The 26,479-nt window shown below is 44.1% G+C and overlaps 1 protein-coding gene across 3 annotated transcripts in view; it reads right to left on the bottom strand.

Annotated features, from left to right (window-relative positions):
* The window catches only part of RAB6A (RAB6A, member RAS oncogene family), a 58,475-nt gene that overhangs the window by 7,389 nt on the left and 24,607 nt on the right, over positions 1-26,479 (bottom strand). Inside the window, exons 2-7 of one of the 3 annotated variants that reach the window (XM_081860819.1) lie at positions 16,812-16,870; positions 10,539-10,592; positions 8,190-8,303; positions 8,023-8,128; positions 2,559-2,670; positions 576-669 (exon numbers count right to left, since the gene is read on the bottom strand). In XM_081860819.1, the coding sequence (XP_081716945.1) occupies positions 576-669; positions 2,559-2,670; positions 8,023-8,128; positions 8,190-8,303; positions 10,539-10,592; positions 16,812-16,870 (539 nt within the window). The remainder of the gene's footprint in view (positions 1-575; positions 670-2,558; positions 2,671-8,022; positions 8,129-8,189; positions 8,304-10,538; positions 10,593-16,811; positions 16,871-26,479) is intronic. The other 2 variants (XM_081860818.1, XM_081860817.1) reach the window with 2 other exon arrangements.

Genomic DNA, 26,479 nt, shown 5'->3' with positions numbered 1-26,479 from the left:
GACCTAATCCTGGCATTTCGAATTCCCGCGGTGGGGTGAGCTCCCGTCGTTCGGTCCCAGCTCCTGCCCACCTAGCAGTTCGAAAGCACCCTCAAGTGCAAGTAGATAAATAGGTACCGCTTTATAGCGGGAAGCTAAACGGCGTTTCCGTGTGCTGCACTGGCGCTGGCTCGCCAGAGCAGCTTCGTCACGCTGGCCACGTGACCCGGAAGTGTCTCCGGACAGCGCTCGCCCCCAGCCTCTTAAGCGAGATGGGCGCGCAACCCCAGAGTCGGACACGACTGGCTCGTACGGGCAGGGGTACCTTTACCTTTAATCCTGGCATAGTTGTGCACACTGGGGGAAATAGCTGTTTGACTGTGTTACTGTGGGGACGACTGACTACTTGTCAAAGCAATTCAACAACCAATGAATCCAAAACAGCATTCTGATGAAAGCGGGGAAAGTTCTGCAAACTGATCTCAAGTTTTCTGACGTGACTGCAGTTATTTGAGCTGAAAACATGACTTTACTCCTTGACTCCAAGAATTTACCCCACACCCCAAAATTTGGGGTGCTTCCTCCCCACCACTTACCTGTTTTACATTGTATCCGGCCTTTGCGCTAGTTTCAATAAACATTACATTCAGCTCTTTGGCTTTCCTCTCCCCTTCTTCAATAGATACTTGCCTGGAGAAAGAGGGAATACGTTGACCAAGATGGCATTACAGGCACCTGCAATCTTGACTGCCCACCCAGCCTGCAGCCGCCTCAATCCCCAAAAGCATTTACAGAACTGCTACCAGCTTCCACATTCTAGGTGGTCCTAGACATTAACATGAAGAAGCAAGACCTGCATTTTTATAGCGCTGTCAATGCAGCTAAAAAAGCCAATGCAATTCTGGGCTGCATCAATAGGAGTATTGCATCTAGATCAAGGGAAGTAATAGTGCCACTGTATTCTGCTCTGGCCAGACCTCACCTGGAGTACTGTGTCCAGTTCTGGGCACCACAGTTCAAGAAGGACACTGACAAACTGGAACGTGTCCAGAGGAGGGCAACCAAAATGGTCAAAGGCCTGGAAACGATGCCTTATGAGGAACGGCTAAGGGAGCTGGGCATGTTTAGCCTGGAGAAGAGGAGGTTAAGGGGTGATATGATAGCCATGTTCAAATATATAAAAGGATGTCACATAGAGGAGGGAGAAAGGTTGTTTTCTGCTGCTCCAGAGAAGCGGACACGGAGCAATGGTTCCAAACTACAAGAAAAAAGATTCCACCTAAACATTAGGAAGAACTTCCTGACAGTAAGAGCCGTTCGACAGTGGAATTTGCTGCCAAGGAGTGTGGTGGAGTCTCCTTCTTTGGAGGTCTTTAAGCAGAGGCTTGACAACCATATGTCAGGAGTGCTCTGATGGTGTTTCCTGCTTGGCAGGGGGTTGGACTCGATGGCCCTTGTGGTCTCTTCCAACTCCATGATTCTATGATTCTATTCTACGAAAAGTAACCCAACAAGGGAGACAGCCCCCTGTGAATAACTCAAGGATTTAATACTTTTGCAGATTTTTACACAGTTAACAAGGGATGCGTATTTCAGGAAGGGTTGAGGACTTGGTGGGCTAAGCCAAAAACTTCAGTGAAGAGGTGGGTGTTGCGCTAGTGTTTGGAGGAAGGCTGGGAGTTACACCAGGCCACTCTGAGAGAGCATGGAAGAAACAGCAAATGCATTTTAAGGGAGCAGGAAGTTTTGGGTCTCATTTTTTGGTGACTGAAAAGATGAATCATTTCTCTAGGAACCTTCCTAACTCTCTGGAGGAGGTTTGCCCTCTTCAAGAGCGCTCCTTGGAACTGTCAATTCATATCCCACACCTCTTTTTGGCTGTAAGCGGTACATGAATCATCATGAGTTAACCTCTTAATACCATATGTTTCTATTGAGATCATCTCCATTACTTTTCTCCTTTTGCAAACTGACCATCTGAACATCCTAATACTGGGTGGGGTGGGGGAAGGAGCATATGAGTTCAAGATGCACTGATGTTATGATTTCCATATTTTCCAGGCTTCAGCTCCTCAGGCCTCCAATTACAGTGGTGCCCCGCAAAACGAACGCCTCGCAAGACGGAAAACCCGCTAGACAAAAGGGTTTTCCATTTTGGAGGCGCTTCGCAAAACGAATTTCCCTATGGGCTTGCTTCGCAAGACGAAAATGTCTTGCGAGTTCCTGTGGGTTTCCCCCCCTTTTTTCCCCCTTTTCCTAAGGCGCTAAGCCGCTTATCAGCTGATCTGCTGATAAGCCGCTTAACAGCTGATTGCTAAAAGCCGCTAAACCGCTAATAGCGCTAATCCGCTAAGCTGTCAATGGGCTTGCTTCGCAAGACGAAAAAACCGCTATACGAAGAGCCTCACGGAATGGATTAATTTCGTCTTGCGAGGCACCACTGTACAGCCCTATACCTGTGGAGCTGCATACAGCCCAAGGGCCAATCATACACCACCCTATACTGTCGCACAGCACAGACTCTCTCAACATAAAAGCCAGTTGGATTGGCCACAATGGCAAGGAATCAGCTGCCTTACCTCTTGTCTGCTAGATCTGTTTTGTTCCCTACTAGCATTATGATGACGTCGCTACCTCTTTCCGTTCTGACGTCATCAATCCATTTTGTGGTTTGCTGGAATGAGTTTACATCTAGGAAGGAAAAGTAAACAAGCAGGTGAAAGTCACCTTACAACATTCCCATCACTCTCAAAGCATCTGCGCGTGATGCACCAGGTTGTCATCTGTGCCAGAGGTTAATTAAGATTTTGGTGTGTCGAAAACTACAGGCAGGGTGGTGCAGAGATGATGGATTCTGGACAGGGTCGCCCTCTCATATAAGGAGCAGGTTTGCAGCTTGGGGGGTAACTCCTGGGTCCAACCCTGACACTGGAGGATCAGGTCTTTGTGCCGATACAGCCGGTTTGCCAGCTATGCCCCCTTTGGGACAGAAGTGACTAGGCCACCGGACTCCATGCTCTAGTAGTGGTTCTCAACGGCTGTGGCAGACTGGGTAATTCCCTGAAGTTTGAGCCACAGTAGTAGTCATCTCTTTATTCAAAAAGGGCCAGATATAGACCAATTAGTTTGCTATTTGTAATTAGCAAATTAAATGCAAAGCATCTTCACAACAAGCTAGTTGACTGGATAACTGATGAAGCTATTCTTGCCGAACAGCAAGCAGGATTTAGACAAGGCAGATCCACTATAGACCGTTGCTTTGTACTAGCCCATTTTATAGATAAGTATGTTAAGAAACCAGGTGGTGTGCTATACGCAGCTTTCATTGATCTGAAAGCTGCACTTGAGTCAATCTCTCGAATAAGGATGTGGGATAAGTTGAACTCTTCAAGTATAAGGGTGTGGCAGGACAAGATGGAAAGTGTGGCTGGAAGGTTCAAGGGCAATCAAAGGAAAATTTAAAGATTTCAGTTTAGCATAGTATAATATAGCATCAAAATATTTTATTTTTTTATTTGCAGAACGTGGATTGGTATCGTTTCAAAATGAGAGCAAGAGCATCAAGTGCTACTGCAAGCTCACGCCTCTCATTGCGTTTGTATGCATAATTTCATATGAAAGAGGCTCGTTTACAATTATATTTTGGGAGTGATTCGTGTTCTTATGTAGCTGCATTGTTTTATACGTTCTGGATTTCCATGATCATATTACAAAGTGTGTTCTATGTTATAACTCAAGGACTGCTAGCGGATGTTTCTTTTTCTTTTCCAATGTATTTCTTATGGATTAAAAAAAAATGGCCTAGCGTGAGAAAATGTCTATCCTGAAAGTGAGTCCCAGAGAAAAAAGTTTGAGAGCCCCTGCTCTAGACACTTCTAGATTGGATTATTGCAATGTACTTTCCATGGGGCTAGCCTTGAAGACTACTTCAAAATTTCTAATTTTTCAAAATGCCATTAATGGTTTCAAAATGGCTGGAGTTCTGTTTAGATCTCACATAATACCCATTTCAAAAGAACTGCGCTGGTTGTCAAGTTTGTCTCTGGGCTCAGTTCAGGGTGCTCACGTGAGAATTTAAAGCTTTAAATGACTCGGGTCCAAATATTGCAAAGACTGCTTCCTTCCCTACAGACCCTCTTGGGTGTTTGGCTCAGCGGAGGAGGCCCTTTTAGTAGTCTGCTATCCACAACAGCTGGGGGAACGGAGGTGGCCTGTAAGCGGGCACCCCAGCAGCAGCAGCAGCAGCCCCTAAGCCGTGGAACTCTATTCCCACAATGGCGCATCTGGCAACCTTACTATAAAGTTTTTGGTGAATGCTGAATATTCACCAATTTGCCATGACCTTTGACACTATTTTTGTGATTATAAGTTGTTTTAAATTGTTTTCAGTGCTGTGTTTAAAATGGTTGTACCTCTCCCTGTGACCTTAGGGAGAAGAGTGTGTAAGTTATTATTAGTAGTAGTAGTGGTAGCAGCAGCAGAAGTAATATTCTCAGCACATCCAGCGGAAGTGGGCCTGAAGTGACAGAAAACAACATGTATTATCTCCTAGAAAAGAGCTTCTTCAAACTGCATTACAGGGAACCTCTGTAAAAGGGGGGGGGGGAGAGGGAAGACCTGCTAGCTCTTCCCACCACCCCAGTTCAAAGATGGATAACCTTAAATAAGAGAGAGAATGAATCAAATCTATTTACATGGAGCTTTCTTGGGACATAGGCTAAGGAAGCAAATAGGAGAAAAATAATACCATGTAGCCTTTCCATGTAGCTGTTTATCCACCTCATGGCTGAGGTGGATAAAAAAGGGGCAGACTCAGCACTCTGCCTCCTGGGCCATCCAACAGGGCAGGTGGCAAGTCAGGTTGGCATTCATATGGGTGCACAGAGACTATAAACTATATCCTATTACTTACTTAAACTGCGACCTAAAAGGTAAAGGGACCCCTGACCATTAGGTCCAGTCGTGACCGACTCTGGGGTTGTGGCGCTCATCTCACTTTATTGGCCGAGGGAGCCGGCGTACAGCTTCTGGGTCATGTGGCCAGCATGACTAAGCCGCTTCTGGCGAACCAGAGCAGTGCACGGAAACGCCGTTTACCTTCCCGCCAGAGCGGTACCTATTTATCTACTTGCACTTTGACGTGCTTTCGAATTGCTAGGTCGGCAGGAGCAGGGACCGAGCAACGGGAGCTCACCCCGCCACAGGGATTCGAACCACCAACCTTCTGATCGGCAAGTCCTAGGCTCTGTGGTTTAACCCACAGCGCCACCCGCGTCCCTAAACTGCGACCTACTCTCCCATTAATACATGCTTGATTCACAAACTGTGGGCCCCCAATAAAAGGATGGTCACGGACCTCAGCTTTAAAGAAAAGGAATTTGTACTGCCAACTCCTTTATTTGTTAATTTACATTGTTGAGAAAATTACTCCAGAATAGCTGAGCTATGGAGTTCATACAAATTAAACTGGGCAGAGAACAAAAACAGGAATATTTCTGTATGCTTGTTGTCTGCATGTTTTGGGGGGGGGGTAGAAATAACACCAGCCTTTCGGTGTTTCTCTCTGCAAAATTTGTATGTAGGTCTGGACAGAGAATGAAGCAAAATGTAGCACTGAACTTCATTTTATCTAACCTTTCTCCACCCAAAAAGACAGGAGAGAAGGGGAGCTTGAAAGTAGTCGGGTATGGAACAACATTATCACACCTGCACAGAATGACAATTCCACACAAGTGGTTGAAAGGAGGATTGCAACAGCCTTGCTGCTGCTCATGGATTTATCTTTCTCAGTCTTTTTTGGTACATTTTTCTTCCACTTTCCTAGCAAACAGTGGCTGCTGAGGCAGCTCACAGCAGTTGAAATCCAACGCAAGTAACAGTTAAAACCCAAAACGAAAAGGTGCTGAGTCCTGGCAGGATATTTCTTGGCAATGATTGGGGGGGGGGGGAGTCAGCTGCAGAGAGCCTGAACAATTCTTCACCTGACGAGAACTGAGCCCATTCCCCAGTTGTGAGCAAGAGAGGCGCTAAGTGTTAAAACTGCTTTCGCTGCAGAGATTTCATTGGCCTACTTCCATCCAGGGTTATCTGAGGCCGACTGCTTCCCTAGACTTAAAAACAGAGGAAGTTCACTCAGCTGACGTGGACTTAAATAGCAACTATTGAGCAAGGAATGACACACATCCTCAAGAGTTTGGGGCGGGGGGAGTGATTGCCTGAACAACAGTTTGCATCCTAAAATAAATTAATGGAAGAAATAGCTTCCCCCCACGCCCCACTAAAGCCCTTCTTGAGGGTTAGGAAGTGCACCTAAACAAATGAGTTGGGGGGCTTGGAAGAGAAGGAGATGGGGAGCTTTCGTTTCAAGAAATTCCTTGCGTTAGCTTACATTAAAAATAATTAAGAAACATGAAGTGTTTGTTTTTAAAAAAATTCAATAAAGTTTTTTTTTTTGGGGGGGGTGCCTATCTAAGTATCTAAGCCAGTGTGCCTTGGATGGGCTCAGTTGATTTAGAGCGTGGTGCAGATAATGCCAAGGTTGCAGGTTCGATCCTATATGGGACAACTGCATACTCCTGCATTGCAGGGGGTTGGAATAGATCATGGGTTGGCAACCTAAGGCCCAGGGGCCGGATCCGGCCCAATCACCTTCCAAATCTGGCCCGCGGATGGTCCGGGAATCAGCGTGTTTTTACAGGAGTAGAATGTGTGCTTTTATTTAAAATGCATCTCTGGGATATTTGTGGGGCATAGGAATTCATTCATCCCCCCCAAAAAAGTATAGTCCAGCCCCCCACAAGGTCTGAGGGACAGTGGACCGGCCCCTTACTGAAAAAAATTGCTGATCCTTGGACTAGATAATCCTCAGGATCCCCAATTTTATGATTCTATAATCAGAACCCAAAGCACATTTGTTGTATCCATTCAAGAGAAGTCTGGCTGGTTAAATAACATACATTTTGCTTTTTTTTTATCCTTGAATGCCAACAATTCTGATTCCACCTGTTTGTTCCACACAGGATGATTTGAGATGAAGCTGCAAAAAGTTTGGTTCTCTTGCAACTTAAGTTGTTTTTGTTTTGGTTTTTTTAATTTAAAAAATGCTTTGCTTGTGTTTTTCGTTTGTCACGTGAAGATAAGTTTTTTTGTTTTTGTTTTTAAATAGTTCTTAAAGATGTACATACCTCGGTTGGAAATGAAAGAGTAAAACTGATTAGGAAAGAAAGAAATGTGGCACATGAGAGGGGTGTGTGTCACAATCCTTGGAGCTCACACCCAGCTTTTAGGAGCAGCGGAGAAGCAAACAGCGAATGACTTCAGTGGAGAAGCTCAGTTGGAGAATTACAGTTTGCAGAAGCCAAACACATGACAGTGACACCCATAGAAAAGCAGATAACTAAGATGGCGATGAGGTCAGCTTGCTTTTCAGGAATTCTGGGCACACAGGGTGGGGTAGGGGAAGAGAAGTGAAAAATGGAACAGAAAGAGAGGTAGAGGTTTTGCTTCAAGGGTGAAAACCCTAGCACACCTTTGGGCAAACGTACCACGGTCCACTCAAGAAGAGAATCTTGCAGAGATAATGCTGTGTATAGGAGACAGTGCTTAAAATTTAGAACATCAGGAGTGCCAGGGGTCTCGCTTGTGAAGCCTGGAAGAGCTCCTCTTTGAAGTCCCCAATGTGCACGTTAATTTTGTGTGGCCAGCAGTGAGGAAATGCTTTCTGCACGTGCTCAAAGACACTCTTCATCAATGCACACTGCAGGTGCGAGTTCCGGCTAGCCGCAAGGTTCGGCTCAAGTGAATCCAATTCAAAACATGTCCCTACACACAAGACGTTTGGGAAAAAAATATAAAGTCTCCCACTTGAAGCTCCAAGCCAGAAAATTTTCATGCCACAATGAGGAACAAGCAGGTGAAGGTGGTATGGCATGCACAGCTAGGCTTGAAGATGTGTGTGTGTGCATAGATGCGAGAGAGAAAGAGAAAGAGGGAGGGAGGGAGAGCAGAGAGTACCAGAAATGCAGAAATTTCCCCCCCACTCACTTGTGATATCATAAACAACAACTGCAACAGTGGAGTCACGAATGTAGCTAGGAATCAAGCTCCTGAACCGCTCTTGACCTGCTGTGTCCCACAATTGCAACCGTACCTAACAGAAATCAAGTCAAAACAAGCAAGAAAAAAAAACAAAGTCAAAGCCAGAGCAAAATATACCTACTTGTGATATCGTAAACTACTACAGCAGCGGCAGAGTCACGGATGTAACTGGGAATGAGGCTACGGAAACGTTCCTGACCCGCAGTATCCCACAGCTGCAACCTGATCTGTGGGATGGGAGAAAATTAAAAAAAAAAGCCAAACTGCCACTAAAAATGAATCAATTTTTGATTGCTTTTTTTTTTTTTTTAAGAACAAAAAAGCGAAGTAAAAATGATATAAAACTCATGCATGGAAGGAACCGCTTTAGGGTTGCGAGCGGAAGCAGAAGGGCGGGACTTTTCAGCGGCCCGCCCATTCTGGCAGGCAGGGAACAGATTGCGCAGCTGCCAATCATCAGAGGGCAGCGCCAATCTGCAGCTTTCCTTCACAGGCAGTAGAAGTTGGGTGTCTTCCTGCAGCTTGCAGGGGAAGGTTTAGAAGCATTCCCTCCACAGAGGGACCCTCTCTTGTGCCAAGGGCACGGTGGGCGAAATATCAGACCAAATTGGATCTTTCATGAGGAACCAGGGGCTGTCAACAACCAGCTGAGCAGTGATCAAATGGGTCTCATCAGCAAAGCCAATCGCCAGCCAGCGGCCATGTAGAGAGAATCATTTTGGTTAAAAGGAGCGTGTCAAAACACAAACAAACCAGCATTCATGGCGGGCATTCACAGAAAGCGATCTGACAATACCCCAGAAAGGACACATCGGGGCTTGGGACAGTGAGAAGCCTAGGATCATCGGGGGCACCCACACTGCTGGACGCTGGTCTAGTACTACAAGTAGATTCCATGAACATCATCTCTGCCAATACATTTCCTAATACACCAGCCTGGGGGAAAGCAACTGCCATGTTAAGAGATGGAACCAAGAGGTGGCAAACAGTGGGGTTGCCTTTTAACTTTGTAGTATCTGAGAGCAGGCAAGCTCCCCTGCTTTTTGGTTAAAACGTTTTCGTTCTCGTGGGTCCTTGGGTATCGGGAGAGTATCACTGCTGTTTCATTCTCAGATGTGAGAGGCAATTTTGTGCTGGTCGAAGTACTGTTTAACAAACTTCGTTATTAAGTTATGTGTCTGGCATTATTTATTATGCACAGCATCCTGCATCCTTTGGGTGAAGGAACAAGAAATAAGTGATATAAACCAACCAACTTGTCAAGCCCAAATCAGCTCGTCTTGTGTTGTATCTGCCTTCTGTTTCCCACTTGAAAGGGGCATGGGTCTGAAGGCACAAAATGTAGCATCTTTGGCTCCATCACAGAAGATGGGTTATAATGAGATAACTAAAAAGGCAATATATATCCGCTGCCTCGGTGTTGTTGCAAGGATTAAAAACAATGTACAATAAAAATAAAAACCGGAAAGCTGTGTGTGTGTGTGTGTGCGCGCTTTCAAAGGGACAGCATCCTTTTGTGACAGCCAATTTTGAGCTTCTAAATCAGGCATCCAGCCCCTCTCTTTTATGGCTGTCTGTGATGGTTAGGACCTGTGTTAGGAGGGTGAAGGAACTGCTTTTTAACAGTTCATGTTTTAATATTATGCTTTGAGGCTCTTGAATATAGCAGCCAATAAGCTTAAGAAATAAACAATAACAATAAAATGTTGTTATTGCTTACAAGCAGCTCTGATTGCTTGGATTGAAGAAACAGCAGCAGATATTGCAAATAAAGAAAAGCAGATGTAGGGAGCAGAGGACCACTTTTCCATTCTGTTCAGTGGCAGACCTGGAAAATGCAAACGTCTGCATCCTTCTGGCTCAGCAGTGGGGAAGCTGTAGGGCTTCCAGACGTTGCTGGATTACAACTCCCATCATCCCTGGACATGCTACCCAATGATGGGAACTGGAGGCCAACATCTGGAGGTCACGGGTTCCCCTCCCTGTCTCAGCCCAAGAACAGACTATCCAATAAAGAAAAACCACCTTACTTATTCTGCATCTCTAATTATGGTAGTAAGGCAGCTTTTGCTCACTGTGTTAATTGCTAGCTGGCTTAAATGAGTTTATCTGCAAAGCAAACAAAAAGCCAATCTGTAGAAAAATGCCCCATAAAATCTACAAGTGTTCCACTGAGATCTAAGTTTGTGTTTTCACATAAAGTCTGTTCTACAGCAGTGTGATCTAATTGTAAGCCCCCAAATGCACGTTGAATCATACATTTTTCAAGCCAGTGTAGACATGCCATCTGGCATTCTGAAGAGTTTGCACTGACAGGGACAGAGGTAGCACCTCCAGCCATGACCCAATACAGACATGGTTAGAACGCCAGGCTGCTCTCGCATTTGGACCTAAGTTCCATTTAGACTGCGAATGTGCTCCCTGGACTGGAGTAGTCCAGTTACTACAAAAGTCTTACTCACTGTGCGATCTTCCAGGTACATGGTTTTTGATAAGAAGTCAATGCCAATAGTTGCCTGCAAAACAAAGTTTTCATCAGTGAGCAAATACGTTACTTTTTCTTAGGTTGCTTAGGTCGTGTTCCCAAAAACCAAAGATCTACCCTGCTATTTGGAAAGGACAAAAATACCTCATATATTGGCCACAATGCCAAGGCCACTTATTCCTACAATATTGAACAATAGGGGGGGAACTCATTTCTGATCTCAAGTAAATGGCCAGCAATAATCTACAGGGATGTAATCACAATAATCCATGGATCATGAAATTTGCCCAATGGCAGGATCCATTGGAACTGCTCAAAAAAGACCTGAACTTTCCTTTAAAAAGCATGATCAAACATGCACATGCAACAAGGGAGGGCAAACAGTTATAAAGGATTTCCCAAACGGGAGTGTCCCCAAAAGTGAAGGTCCTCCTATGTTTTTCTGCCTCCACAAAAACCATTTCAAAGGTTACAGCACAAGTACAGTGGAGCCCCGCAAGACGAACGCCTCGCAAGACGGAAAACCCGCTAGACGAAAGGGTTTTCCGTTTTGGAGGCGCTTCGCAAAACAAATTTCCCTATGGGCTTGCTTCGCAAGACGAAATGTCTTGTGAGTTCCTGCGGGTTTTTTCCCCCTTCCCCCCCCTTTTCCTAAGCCGCTAAGCCGCTTATCAGCTGATCCGCTGATAAGCCGCTTATCAGCTGATCCGCTAAAAGCCGCTAAACCGCTAATAGCGCTAATCCGCTAAGCTGTCAATGGGCTTGCTTTGCAAGACGAAAAAACCACTATACGATGAGCCTCACGGAACGGATTAATTTCGTCTTGCGAGACACCACTGTAGTGTGTTATGTGCCATACAGGAGATGGATGTGATCTGGCCCCTGCTCAGAGTATTTAGGAGAACAGAACTAGCAAGGGAAAAGTGAAGGAAACCATGTGGTAGTAAAGCTGGAGCGCTTTGGGAAAGCTATAATGAAGAAGGTAATTTTAGACCTGAGAGCGGGAAGAAGAAGAAGAGTTTGGATTTGATATCCCGCTTTATCACTACCCAAAGGAGTCTCAAAGCGGCTAACATTCTCCTTTCCCTTCCTCCCCCACAACAAACACCCTGTGAGGTGAGTGGGGCTAAGAGACTTCAGAGAAGTGTGACTGGCCCAAGGTCACCCAGCAGCTGCATGTGGAGGAGTGGGGAATTTTCCAGATGGGCCATGGAAGCTTCTTGAACACACTTAAAAGTCTGGTCATTTCCAGCTAATTTCATTTCCAGCATTTCATTACGGAAGTTCTAAACACATCCAAAGCTCCACCTATTTGCCAAATCCAGCTGAACAAACACCTGTTCCAAAATGGGTGTATCTACATCACAAACTTTTAAACTGCTTTAACAAGTCAAACCCTCTTCCAGAGAAGCCTGGGAACTATACTTCTGCATGGGATCCAACAGAATTCTCAGCAACCTCTCCAAATGACAATTCACATGAATCTCTGATACGTTATTTGCCCAGTCTTCAAGACTGCTGCTGAAGAAGACAAGCCAACAAAGAGTAGTCAATATAGCTATAGCAACTGTTTTCTTTTGTATGCTCAACAAGTCTGCGTTAAGATTTGAACAGAATCCCAGGCACATAAGTTCCCCATTATATGACTGACTGCTAATCTGCCCTTGCTCATGACTTTACTATATCCCTGTGTCTCCACCAAACACCACGGCAGCATTCCATTCTGCCAAATGTGGTATCTCTTTGGAATTAAGCAAATGAAGGATGGGATTCACTAAAAATATACACGGTGGTCAAAATGATATGGCCCCGCATGGTTTTCTAGACAAATAGACATTTCTATCCTTGCCAAAGCAGCAAAATTTGGTCTTCGACAAGGAGTATATGTGTGTTTGCAAAGATTCATATATAAAAATTTGAGACTATTTACAAGCATGGAAAAAACCTGCGCACACTGTTAGCAATTAAAAATGGAGCCTTTTGCTCTCCGTGCTATGAGACGCCTCCTCTACAAAATGTGCCATTTCATCTCCTTCAGTTTTTCTGACACTCAGTAGGAAATGCTGCACTGATTTGCAAGTCTGTTCCGATGTTCTCCTGAAGGCGGTTTATTAATAATAACTGGCAGGCAACAGCTAAAGTCCTGCACAGCAGCTAGCAGGCACATGCACCCCCCCACAGCAAATATAAAATACAATCTTCTTAATTTTTCTAGTGACTGACAACAGTATGAGGGTTATTCTGTCTAGGTGCTGAGCGACACTGATTTGCTTGCTGTCTTATTTCCACCACCAAACCCTAGATAGCCCCAAGCTTGTGAGAAGCCTTTCAGACATAGCTTTTTATCAGGAAGGAGTAGCTAAGCTAGAAGAATCTCCCAAGGGGGAAATGAAGGAGAACAACAAACAGAAGCCCATTCCCATCTGGTCTAGACAAGCAAGAACAGCACCCAATCCCAGCTTCTGATATAAAGGTCAGACCTTTATCGTATCCACTGAGCACTAATTGCCTCTGATGAAAACTGAAAAGAAACAGTGACCATTTCCTGGACTCCAAGTTAACTTTCATATCTGTCAAAGCAAGGGGCATTTCTGCACAGTTAATAACATCATCTGTCCATCTGTTCCCTTTTCCATGTAATAAGATCTTAAGTTCCAAGGCATGGCAAGTCTTAAGGTTTTAAGTTGAGGTTGGATGTCCCTCTGAAAGAGTTTGCAACTTATGAGGCAGTCTGCTCTGCCATGGAACATCTCGTACCGTAAGCAAGAGTTTCTCAAGTTTTGTCTAAAGCCCTTTTCTTGTAATTGGGACCCACTGGTTTAGATCCTACCCAAAGCAACAGAAAGCAAATTTGTGCCATCATCTAAGCGATAGCCACTTAAAATCTGAAGATGGCTATTGCCTCTTAATAGTCTCTTGAACACAGCTCATTAAATAATTTTGCCCTTTAAGCCATTAATATGCTGGCCACGGAAACTGGGATCTTTTCCCATGAAGGTGAAGAGAAGGTGAGACAAACATCTGCTTGACTGAATATCCTGAGGCATGGGGATTGGTCTAAAATCATATATTGCTCTAGGACTCCAAGTATTCTATGGGACCAACATAGCAAAACGGACAAGATTGCTTCCTGCATGAATTCTGACAAGTCACCTGTCCTTTTTTAACCACATAATTCTCACCTCACCATCTTCTTGGTGGCAGCACCCCAATTATAGAGCACTCCCATGAGATATTGGATTAGCACCCAGATTAAAAGTCTTCAGGTATAAGATAAATTCATTTTTGTTTATACAGGCCTTTGGGTCTTAGAAGGAGGTACCTCCTAAAATTACTAGGGCTGTAAGTGACTGTTGCTGCTGATCTGTATAAATTTCACTGTAATTTCATGGTTTAATTATTATTTTATTACTATATTGTTTGCTTTCGGTAATTTTATATTGATAGCCACCCTGTTTGAAGGAAGAGAACAATATTAAAAAATACATAAAATAAACCCGTCCCTCATTTGAGAAGTGCAGAAATGCAAACCACCTATTCTCCCTACTAGTGGCTTAGTTTTAAAAAATCATAATCACAGCATTCACATTTCAACCCTTATGGCTATTAAAATCATTTATGTAGTGAAGGCTTGGAAGCCATAGGGAAGGCCTCAGTACCTGCCTATACAGTTCCTGAACCGTCTCCCCTGATTGCTTTTCTCCACTATGGGTAGACATAGATGCTGCCCTAGTCTATATTTCATCTTCACTAAGCATTCTCTGAAGATCTCGTATTTGGTAGCAGTGAAAGTTTCTTACAAATTATGCAAATTCAGGTGAAGTTTGCGCAATTCATTATGCGCACACAACAGGAGCTCCCCCTTGGGTAAAGGAGGTTTTCCCTCTCCATAGATAGGCCTGGCAATTATGGTTGCAGAGCTCTCTGAGCGTGTGCTGTACAGGCATGAGCTAATGTTAAGACTCGAATCAGAGGGACAAAGACAGTTAAGGGAGCCTTACAAGTACAGTGGTGCCTCGCAAGACGAAAAGAATCCGGTCCGTAATTCTCTTCGTCTAGTGGTTTTTTCGTCTTGCGAAGCAAGCCCATTGACGGCTTAGCGGATTAGCGCTATTAGCGGCTTAGCGGCTTTTAGCGGCTTAGCGGATAAGCAGATAAGCGGTTTAGCGGCTTAGAAAAAGGGGGGGAGGGGAAAAAAGTCGGAAAAACTCGCAAGACATTTTCGTCTTGCGAAGCAAGCAAGCCCATAGGAAATTCGTTTTGCGAAGCACCTCCAAAACGGAAAACCCTTTCATCTAGCGGGTTTTTCGTCTTGCGAGGCGTTCGTCTTGCGGGGCACCACTGTAACTGTTCTGCAGATGCTTCTTTACTTTCACACTGCTGCTCTCTCCCTGCCACGACCCCCCCCCCCGACAGAGCTGCCTTTTCCCAGCCACCAAAGATACTGCTGCCTGTCTCAATCTCTCCTTTCCCACCCCTATTAAAGGGAGGGGGGCCAGACAGACAGTGTGCTTCACTAGATTAGCAGACAGGAAAAGCAAGTGGTGGACGGGCACACAAATCCAACAGAACTGCTCTGTAACCATTCAGAGCAGAAAACATAACTAGGGTGGTGCTGGAATGATGGGCAGATGCAATTCAGGGCCAAATTATATTCGCCCAATGCAAATCAAGGCAAAGTGAAATACAGGGTAGAGTCTGTCCAGCAGAGATGCCTTGCAGTTTCAGGCTTTTAGGCATTCACTTTACAATTGGTTCGTTCATTATACCAAGATTCCTTTCCATGGAGACAGCCCTGTTATTATAAAGCGCTGAGGGTCAAAGATCGAAGCCAAAATCTAGGGCACATGTTCCACAGAGAAAAAGCGGACTGAAAGGGGACCATGAGAAAGACAGATGATTACATAAAAGAACTGCTTCAACAGCTCTGTAATTACAGTGGCCGGAAATGGAAAAGAAGCTTCCTCCACTGGGAGGATTGAGGCCTCTCCAAGTCGTCCCGTGCCATGAAAGCTTTGCCAAAGCTGCTGACCCAACAGGAATTTCTATTTGGCCATTCGGTCAAGTGTTGCTCACGTTGCAGGAAAGACTAATTCGTAACTGGAAGGAAATACGTTAAGAACTACCCTTACAAATTATTTTAAATTAGGGGGAAAGCACCCCCAAAGTGTGTTTAGCAAGCAGCCCATATGCAGAGGGACTTCTTAAGCTCTGCATGTGGGGTTTCCTTGATGACTTAAGATGTATTTGGAGATGGGATTCTCAGGAGCACCTTGCTGCCCAATACTTACAATGCATGCAATTGCTCTCTTAGTACTGTCTGGGCTCAATCCTAGAAGCTAGATTCACTCAACTGCAGGTTGCAGAGAATATTTCCTCACCAAGAACAACCAACAATATCAAGTGTACGAAGCCCGAATACCACAAGCTAGCCCTACATAGAAAGTAAAGGTAAACGTAAAGGGACCCCTGAACATTAGGTCCAGTCTCGGACGACTCTGGGGTTGCGGCGCTCATCTCGCTTTATTGGCCGAGGGAGCCAGCATACAGCTTCCGGGTCATGTGGCCAGCATGACTAAGCCGCTTCTGGAGAACCAGAGCAGTGCACGGAAACACTGTTTACCTTCCCGCCAGAGCGGTACCTATTTATCTACTTGCACTTTGTGCTTTCGAACTGCTAGGTTGGCAGGAGAAGGGACTGAGTAATGGGAGCTCACCCTGTCGCGGGGATCCAAACCGCCAACCTTCTGATCGGCAAGCCCTAGGCTCTGTGGTTTAACCCACAGTGCTACTCCCACACATAGATAGTAGGCATGTGAATTTGCTATGTGTGTATCCTGCACCCCATAGTCACCTTTGACTGGACTTAACCATCCAGGGGTCCTTTACCTTTACCTTTCCTGATTTATAAGGCAAATCAGCATGATCTGGGTAAATTCATATGTCTGAGCTGGATCAAGCTGTTAACAAGGTGTCTCATGGCAGATCAGGGACTCCCTAAGCTTCCAAGTGGCTTTGATTATCCAAACAAAATGTACGGCCATTTTTTTCTCCCCCTTTGAAAAAGGAAACCAATCTCCCAGCGCACAAATTAATATTATTTTTAAAAGCAAGTGGAAGGGGTCTATTGTCTCCCAGCTGTACAGTGTTAAAATCACATTAAAGTCTCTATTATTGGGAACCCGCACTTGAAAAATCCCTGCATTATATAAGTTGACATTTGTAAATCATGAAACAAATACTGTCTTACCTGGTAGGTGTTGTCAAAGCTGTCATACATGAACCTGGTGATCAAAGAGGTCTTCCCCACTGGAAGACAAAATTGAGAGAGTATTAGTCCCATCCAAAAAATGCATTCCAGGTGTTACACTTAAGTTGTAGCAGAAGATTGCCATATAATCAAACCCACAAAGAGGAAAATCGTCCAGTACAGATAGCATTTGAGAGTGAAGATGCTTTAGGAGGGGGAGGCAACACCAGATCAGAGCAAGAGACTACAAAAAGTTACTAGCTTTACTCTTTTTTTACCATCTTGTGGTTGCCTAGAACCTCAAAGGCGTAGGGTTTTTAGATGCTGTTTTCGGGGGCGGGGACAATCTTTGACATATTCTATAGAAATATTTATATACAGCCCCACTCATAAAATCTCAAGGTGGTACGCAATATAAAATATCATAAAACCAGACAAAATATGCTGTTATCTACTCAGTACATCCAACAGAGGGAAATATATAACAAGATCTTAAATTATAAGCTCTTACATTAGGATTGTTATAAAAGACTATCATTTGCAAAACCTTTAAAGTACATTTCATCCAAGTTTTCCAAGATTTTGATCTGCGAGTTTCATGAAGTTCATTTCAGCCTACATAATGACTATTTGTGTGGCTCATACTGGACACACTTCCATGTAAGGTGACAAAAGGATCTCTTTCATATAAATGTCTTCAAGCACTGGGATCTCACCATTTTAATTCAGTGAGGACTGTTAATGTGCAAGATTGCAGAAGTGATGGCACAATGAAGTACCTTTCCAGAGATTAAGAATCAACAATAGCCACTTCCCGCTGTGTCTGTAATTAAAGAGAAGCAGTGGGCTCCGTTCTTAATATGAGCAGATTTACATAATGCAAGAACGCCCACTCAAAAGTTCGAGTACAGTATTCAGAGGAATAGGACCTCAGGATTCGGTGACACAATACATTCCTATGTTCAAAGCACTCCACCCTTTGTAACAGAATACCAGACAGTAGAGCAAACAAGTAATGGAATCTGCACTGTTACTAGTATTTACTCTCACTGTATTAGAAGGGCATTATAGCCTATCAGAACCCAAGAGGAGTGTACTGGATCAGGCCAGCAGCCCATCTATGTCACATTCAATCTCACCTTCTGTGGGAGGAAATTCAATATATGAATCCCTGTGGACCCACGTGTGGGGGTGAACAACAAAAGAATTGGTGGGGTGCTTGGATTCAAAACATGGGGCTAGCAAAAAGAGAGCCCCAGTGGCAAAGTATTAAACTCATAACAATAAGCGGCACTATAAAGCATTAGGAATACAGGTTGCTAAACCTTTTTATGCCATTGAGCTTCTAGCTCTCTTGCAATCAGCAGACCACACACTGTTAAGTTTAAAACGTTTCACTTGCAGACTCAAGGTATCAGTCAGGCATTGATCCATGCAGGAACACAGGTAGTACAGGCAGAAAACAACCCTTGGGTAGAAAAACCAGTGCTCAAAGTTTGGGAGCAAGCTTTTACATGCTACCCTTCGTTGGTTACATGTTGTGGGAAAGAGGGAGGGAGAAAGGATGTGGAATGGCTTCACTTCCTCCCTCTCCAAAGGAGAGGGTTGTGCCTAGCTGAGTCTGTCTAGCAATACAGCTCTATTTTCCTCTATCCCTCCATGCACTAACTAGCGGTCCTGTAAGTTACGTTTGCCTGCAATCTCTCACACCCAACGGGTACGCAGGAACACCATTCAACCTTTGTTATATGCTATTATTAAGATAACCTAATGCAGCAGTGGCATTCTGTGCCTAGGGACTGTAATCAACAGTAGGCCAGGCTTGCAACCAAGAATTCCCAGGCCTGATCACCAGCATAGCCAGATGGAGCTGGGAAAAGGTGGCTTCCTAAGTGCCTGGAATTGCTGTATCAGTGGTTTTCCAAAATCCTACCATCAGGGAATCAATGTAAGAAAAGGGCTCGTATATGCAGGAATCCCTGCATAGCTGCCATGAAACCAATGTATGTTGCAGCAGGGCATTCTGGGAGTGATCTTGAGACCACACTGCGAGAAGTGAGGTTACAGGGAAACAGGCAGAGGGTCTTCTTGGTAGTGGCACCCACCTGTGGAACGCCCATCAGATGTCAAGGAGATAAGTAACCATACAACCTTTAGAAGGCATCTGGATGGTTTTAGTGCTTGATTCTGGATATTCTGGAAGCCACCCAGAGTGGCTGGGGCAACCCACTCAGATGGGTGGGGTACAAATAATAATAAAGTAAAGTAAAATAAAAATAATAAGATGCTCTCTGAAAGCAAAAGTGCCTGAAAACTTAATGGATGCCAAGATTGTGGATTCTAGTGAATACTGTTGCTGAGTGTGTTTTAAGCATGGCCAAACAAAAAGCTGGAAGGCAGTTAAGGTGTGTTTTATTCTCTAAGAAACTATTTCTATTGTTTGTTATGAAAATCAAGCTTCATTTTACTACCACTATTCTGAGTGCTCTTTCATATTCCTTTAGAGGTCTGCCAACAATCTTGGGGGTCCGCAGGTCAGGTTTCATAAAATACTTAAACTTTTATTAAACTTTATCAATTGGTGCTGAGTTTCAAATAGCCATTTAGCCTGCTACCTTAACTGATTTCTGCTACTCTGTTACCTATTGTGAGGGCTTTGTTTTAGTTCTATTTAATGAAATTTAATGAAAAATTTTTGCCCTGCGGAGGCTGCACGCGGCTAAGCCAGAAGCCAAGACAGTGAGCGGGATCGCAGCGCAGTGATCCCTGCGATCCCACTCACTGTCCTGGCTTCTTGCTTGGCTGCGCGCAGCCTCTCCCGGGCAAGGGGAGCCTTCACGGAGTGTGTGTGCGGCTCTTTAAAGGGAGCGCTGAGCAGAGCCTCCCGCCTGCATTCACTCCATAAGATGCACACACATTTCCCCTTACTTTTTAGGAGGGGAAAGTGCGTCTTATGGAGCGAAAAATACGGTGAATACTCTGGGGTGGGTTCAGCTGAGAAGAATTCTAAAAGCCTCATGCTAAGCACTTTCATTAGAGGCTACCCAGCAAGTTTTAATGCTGAGGGCTTATCTACACAACGTTTGCCCCACTCTTTCCAGGCGCAGATGTAGGCTTCAAAGCTCTTTAGTGCTCAATTGGAACAAATTTGGGTTTTCTGCAGTTTGCCATTTGCTCCAATCGAGTTCTGAAGAGCGGGTTTTTGAAGGAAAACTCCAGAGCAAAAAAAGGGGGAGAGGGTGTCTGGATACAGAGGTTTAAAGTACATATTATGCCTGGTAAGGTAGATGTGGATAAGCCCGGAATGGAAATTTAAACCTGGTTCCCAGCTCTGCCTCAGTCTCACAGCAGCCAATGCATACACAACAGGATAGCCTATGGAACAGCTTTTCACATCAGCTAAGCACATCAAGTACTGAGTGGAAAGTTCAATGTTTAAATATCAGACATTTAAATTTCTGAAAGCTAGCAAGGAAATCTAAAGCAGCTATTTCTAGTGTGAGCAGCTGCTCACATGGATTCAAGCAGCCAGGAACATCATGTACTGCTAGAAGAGCAGGAGGGGAGTCTACTGCCTCAGTCGTCGTTCAGTGGCTTGTAATGGTGAGCTTTTAGGCAAATGCTCACACAAAATGGTGACATCTCATAATTCTGCACACCAGTCAAATTAAAATGTAAAGAAATGTGGCAATTAGCCAGTGGCTTGAGGAAAAGAAAGGTCCTGTCTTGGCAAGGAGTTTGGCTGCATTGCCCTCCAAACAGCTCTAGGACAGAACATAGGCAAGCTTTTAGGGTTAGCATTTATCTACATGGCTACACTGCTATAACTTTAGTTCAGCTGTTTGAAAGCATTCTTTTTGCCAATGATGACTCTGGTGTTTGAAAGCTAAAATGCAAGTCTTGCAACTATTTCTCTGGCTACCTCTACATAACTGATTGAGGAGTTTGAACTGCATGCTTTGTGCAAGGAATTGATGCATGGATGGGGAAAAGGCAAAGATGCAATCCTGCTTTGACTGAACAGTTGAAAATTTATTTTTAAATGTATTGACAACTTTCCAAAAGTTCAAAGCTGAGTGCTGGACTATATGGAACTGGCGGAAATGACTGGGAGAATCCGAGACCAAGGTGAAGAGTCGGTGGAAGAAGATTGGAAAAAATTTAAAGTTTATCTACAGAAACATTGCAAAATTAAGGAATGTTAGAAGGATGTTGGAATGAAGTAATGTGGTTTTAGCAGAAATGATATAAAGGATTAGGTAAAAATGGATTTGTTAATTGGTGAAAGACGAGAATGTAAAATTACAGTATATTAAGATAAATTAATAGGATAAAAACAAAGCTGGAAAGGATTTGCTGAAATATCTAATTGAACTAGAATACAAAAAAGGGAGGTGTGAGGAGGTCAAGGAAATAAGCAAAGGAAAGAAAGTTATGTAAAAGTTTGATTTGTGTCTTTTTTTTTAATTGCTTGTATTTTTTCTGTCTTTTTTGTTTTTCTTTTTTTCTTTTTTCTCTGTGTAATCTTTAAAAGTTGAATAAATATTATTTTTAAATAATAATAAAAAAGTTCAAAGCTGAGTGCAATAGGCACCTTAAACAGAACCTCAGTAGACAAAATGAGTAACCTTAAACTGAAAGAGTAATAAAATAAAATTAGAGGGCAATAGGATGCCCCAACATGAAATCACACTAAGAGCTAAACTGGCATTGAACCAAAGCCCAAGTAGCCATTCCCCACACTGCATATTAAAAAGAAACACACAACAATACATACTATTTTATACTCAAATAAGGACAAGAACCTCTATATTTTGCTTTTTCAGTTCTCATCCCAACAAAGTAAAGTAAGAATAGGTTCATCACTCAAATCAATCTTGATCCCTGAATCAATTGGCCGGTGCCAGCCAAGCGCTGGGTGCAACTGCAAAGGGACCTGTATTGCAGCTTCTAAGTTGCTTGTCTCGCTAGTTACAATGAGCAAATACCTATGATTTGCCAGTGCCTGCTGATGAGAGCCCACTCAGAAAGCATGGGCAAGAGCTCTGCTCATCATCTCTGTGGGCTTAATTTGATCCATTAGCACTACAACCCGTTCTCAACACCAGGCTTCTGCTCTGGAACACAGGTAAAAGTGTTTCTTTGCATATGTATGCACAAAGTGCTGTTCCTCACCAATAAGTAATCACTACTAGGCCCCACACATCTATTACAGAGGACTTCCACCATGCTTGTGATATACAGGCTTGAACTGCAGCACTTCCCACCGGTGATTCTTGGTAATCTGCTCACCTGCTTCTAATCACTGGTGTTCAAGTTCGCTGTTACATTAAGAATAAGCAACTATCAGTGGATTCATTTGATCAGCCTGCTGTCCAAAAGTGAGATACAGTGGTGCCCCGCAAGACGAATACCTCGCAAGACGGAAAACCCGCTAGACGAAAAGGTTTTCCGTTTTGGAGGTGCTTCGCAAAACGACTTTCCTATGGGCTTGCTTCGCAAGACGAAAATGTCTTGCGAGTTCCTGCGGGTTTTTCCCCCCTCCCCCCCTTTTTCTAAGATGCTAAGCCGCTTATCAGCTGATCAGCTAAGCCGCTAAGCTGCTTATCAGCTGATCCGCTAAGCCGCTTATCAGCTGATTCGCTAAGCCGCTAAGCCCGCTAATCCGCTAATGGGCTTGCTTCGCAAGACGAAAAAACCGCAAGACGAAGAGACTTGCGGAATGGATTCTTTTCGTCTTGCGAAGCACCACTGTACCGCATTGGCCCAAATATAAGCTGCACCCACAAATAAGCTGCACCTTTAAAATTCAGTGTCTTGGGGGAGGCTTGGGAGCTGCGGATGGGACGGGTGTCACTGCCCCATGCTCCCGGGATGCTTTTTTTTGGGGGGGGGAGCTGTGCCGCTTTGCCAGAGGCCTTCCCCCCTCTTCCCTCAGCCGGCGTAGGGGAGGTTTGGGAGTGGCGGGCAGGCTGCGCACCATTGCCCCGCACTGCTCTCTGGGGGGAGGAGCTATGCTGCTTTGCCAGCAGCACACCCCCCCCCCCCGATGGCTATGGGGAGGCTTGGGAGCGGCGGGCGGGCGGCACACCATTGCCCTGCACTCCCAGGCTGGGCGGGGGGAGAGCTGCACCACTTTGCCAGCGCCGTAAGGTCATGAATAAAAGCCACACTTTAACTTTTCACGATCAGAATTTGGAAAAAAAGTGCAGTTTATATTCAGGCCAATACAGTACTGAGTTTTACAAAACAGTGACAGCCGTGTCCATAACCATGCTGTGTTAAAATGTACTGGAGAGTACTGGGGAGTAACAATAATGAATAATAACAACCACCACCACCCTTAGAGTGAACCTTACAGGGCAGGTTGCAACATTAAAACACATAGTTGGACCTTTCATGGTTCCGCAAACATATACGAAGATAACAAGGAGATAAGCACCAGTCCCATTAACATCTCTTCTGGTTTGCTGAATTATTCTACATTTGAACCAAAATGAGACACCAAAGGCACAGAAGTGTTTATGAGAGGTTGGGATAACACTCACCTGCCTGAAATGCATGTTCTGCTTCTTTCATTACCGACTAGGCCAGTTCCACTGCTATTCATTCTTTCCTCTTGCCTTTCGGGCACACAAACACTAACCTCTTTCCACATTGGTCAAAATTCTGTATCTGACATATTGTTTCTCCCTACTTTATTTGTAGGCAGCAAATTGCCTGACAGTGGGACTAATTTACAGTGGTTCCAATTAACACGCTCTTATTTGCTGCTCCTGTAACTGTCCAACAGCATACTGCCTCAGCACTGTGGAAAAGGAATCCTTGTTGTAAATGGAAGTCATTGCCATAATTGCTCTGGATGGCAAGATCAGGAATTTGAGGGAGTGGGAGAAAAGAGCAAAAGTAAAACTTGAGGAGGGGGGAAATGAAATTTATCTGCACAAATAGTCTTGCGCTTTCTGTTCTTTAACTGGTGCTTTGGCCAATCTTACATTAAGGTTTTGAAAATTGGCCTTTTAATCACTTCCTTGGAAAATTAGTCCCACTGTGAGGCAATTTGCTGCCTACAAATAAAGCTGTAAATTATTATTATTTTTTATCAGCCAGAAGAAGAAGCTCCTCAAAGTTGGGTCGCTGCAAATGCTTTCCAGTGCTCCAATCCCTTCACATTTCATTAGATTCTCTTATTTTGGATTCACAATGACTCTGCACTTTAGAGAAGGGCTACGTGTAAGGAAAGTGCCTGTACAGCCCATAGGCTGCAGGTAGATTCCTAGTGTGTTTTTTTTAAAAAAAACATTTTAGTTCTCAGGACTGTTAACACAGAGGAAGAGGAAAAGCTATTAGCATCCTGCAATTGATTGCCGAATTCCCCACCAATGTTTCTTAAAATGGCACCAAGGGCAATTTAAAACTGGAGACACACTTTCTGTTCCACTCAAAAAGGCATTTTCCCCTTGATCAACTCCTTGACCCCCACCTGAGGCATTCTTGCAAATGAAGGACATACCAGTTAGTATTGTCTCCTACCCTCCTCTTTTACTTCATCAGACCATGCTTTCTGAGCACTGATGATCTTCTGAGCTTCTACAACTCTCTCTCAAGTAATCATTGGTGCAGCATTTGTGTGTCATTATTTTTTAAAACACACACACAAATGTATAGAATGGGAGTTCTCCTTGGTGCTGAAATTGGGGGTGGGGTTGCACTGGACAGACACCCTGAGAGTGTAAACAGTGGACGCTCTGGTTGCGAACGTGATCCGTGCTGGATGCACGCTGACAACCAGCGTCTGCACACACATCTAGGGAGTTTGTGGGATTTTGGGGTAGTATTTTGTATATTACGGATACCATCCCTGTACCGTGTCCCTTTGTTGTTAGGAGGAGGTTTTCAAAGGTTGTCAGGGGCCTAGTTGCTACTGATTTTACTACTGGATTGTTTAAGAGGGCATGTAAATGGTGATGTGTTAACCAGGGCCTTTGGGTGTCTTCTAGTTTGTCTTGTATTTCTTGTGTTGCCAAAGGTTTGTTATTTTTATAGAAATCTATTAGGCGATATAAGCCTTTGGTTTGCCAGGTTTTAATCTGGAGGTTTTGTGCTGCATGGTGGAATAATGGGTGGTACGCCAGGGGAATTAGTGGGGATGGGGTTGGGGATAGTTTGCCTATTACTGTTTTCCATGCTTTGAGCGTGGTCTGTGTGTACCTGTTAAGTGTTGTGGGAATTTTCCTTAGTTTGTTTGGGAGGAGAGGGTATGCTGTGGTGCAGGTATTTTCAATTGTGTCCTCTAGGTGTATCCATTGTTTTGTCTCATCTTCTAGTATATATGGGATTATATGGCGTATTTGGTTGGCAATGTAATATATTTCTATGTTGGGGACTCCCCATCCTCCTTCTGAGGTGGAGAGGTGCAGGTATTTGGGGCTTATTTTTGTTTTTTTGTGTGTGAGAAGATAAAGGAGTGTAGTTTTCTCTCCCATCTGCGGAGTTGGGTTTGGGGAATCCAGATTGGGAGGGTTTGGAATAGGTAGGTTAGTTTTGGGAGGGTGATCATTTTGATCATGGCTATTTTGTCTGAGAGAGTGAAATTCATGTTGTTCCATCTTTTTAGGTCTTTGTTTATTTGGCGCCACAGGGGCTTGTAGTTGTGGAGGTATAATTTATTGAGGTTTCTGGTTATTTGTACTCCTATGTATCTGAACTTGGTGTGGCAAAGTTTTATCTTGATGACATTAGTGAGTTCTTTTTGGGTGTGAGGAGGGGTGTTGAAGCACATAGCTTCTGACTTTGCAGATGACCTAATGGTCACAACACCAGACCCCTTAAACACAGCAACCTCCCTAATCAGAGAACTCAACACATTTGCAATGGTGTTGGGCCTACAAGTAAATTTTGCAAAGAGCCCTAATTTATATGTTCTGCCTTTTATTTCCACTCCCTTGATGTCTGTGGCTGCTCGGATTCGGATTGCTAAGGGTTCCAGAGCCAGGATAAATAAGAAGGCAGACAGTGGGCATCCTTGTTTTGTGCCTCTTTGGATTGCTGTGGTATTAGAGTCCATATTGTTAGTTCTGCATTTTGCTGAGGCTTGGGAGTATATTTGTTTGAGGATTTGCAGGAAGTTGGGGCCAAATTTCATGCTAGTTAGTACATGCCCCTGTTTTTGTAAGTTAAACAGCTTAGACAGATATGGTGAGACATGCTAGAGTCACAGCAAGAAATGAATATTTAAGAGTACAGAGGATACTGTGACTTGTATATAAAGTGGGTGAGATAATATGGAAACTCACAATAAAATTCAGTTAGATGGAAGAATGTTTAAAATTCTCTAGAATCATCATCCAGATGCAGCAACTGATGGCTAAATTTCCAAAAAAAAAACCACCCTGCAAACACAAAGCGAGTCTGTAGCTCTCAAAAGGGCCCGGGTGCTTTTCAACTGCAAAGCTAAGAGTCTCAAGCATTAGTACACTAAGCAGCCCTCTCCACTGGCATGCTAAGACAAAGCCCTTTAAAAAAGTAGTAGTAACAGGCCATGAGCTAAGTATACAAGACTAAAGGGATGACGGAAGCCCGCATGAATATTTATGACTGTCTGGTGTAAAAGAAGCAGAAATGGAAGCTAGAGTAGAGTGAAATGGCATGAAATAATGAGGAATGAC

Source organism: Podarcis erhardii, assembly GCF_964252035.2.
Source record: "Podarcis erhardii genome assembly, chromosome: 4".
In the NCBI taxonomy this organism is placed as follows: domain Eukaryota; kingdom Metazoa; phylum Chordata; class Lepidosauria; order Squamata; family Lacertidae; genus Podarcis; species Podarcis erhardii.
The sequence above is the reverse complement of the archived record's forward strand: the minus strand, read 5'-3'. Positions and strand labels throughout refer to the sequence as shown.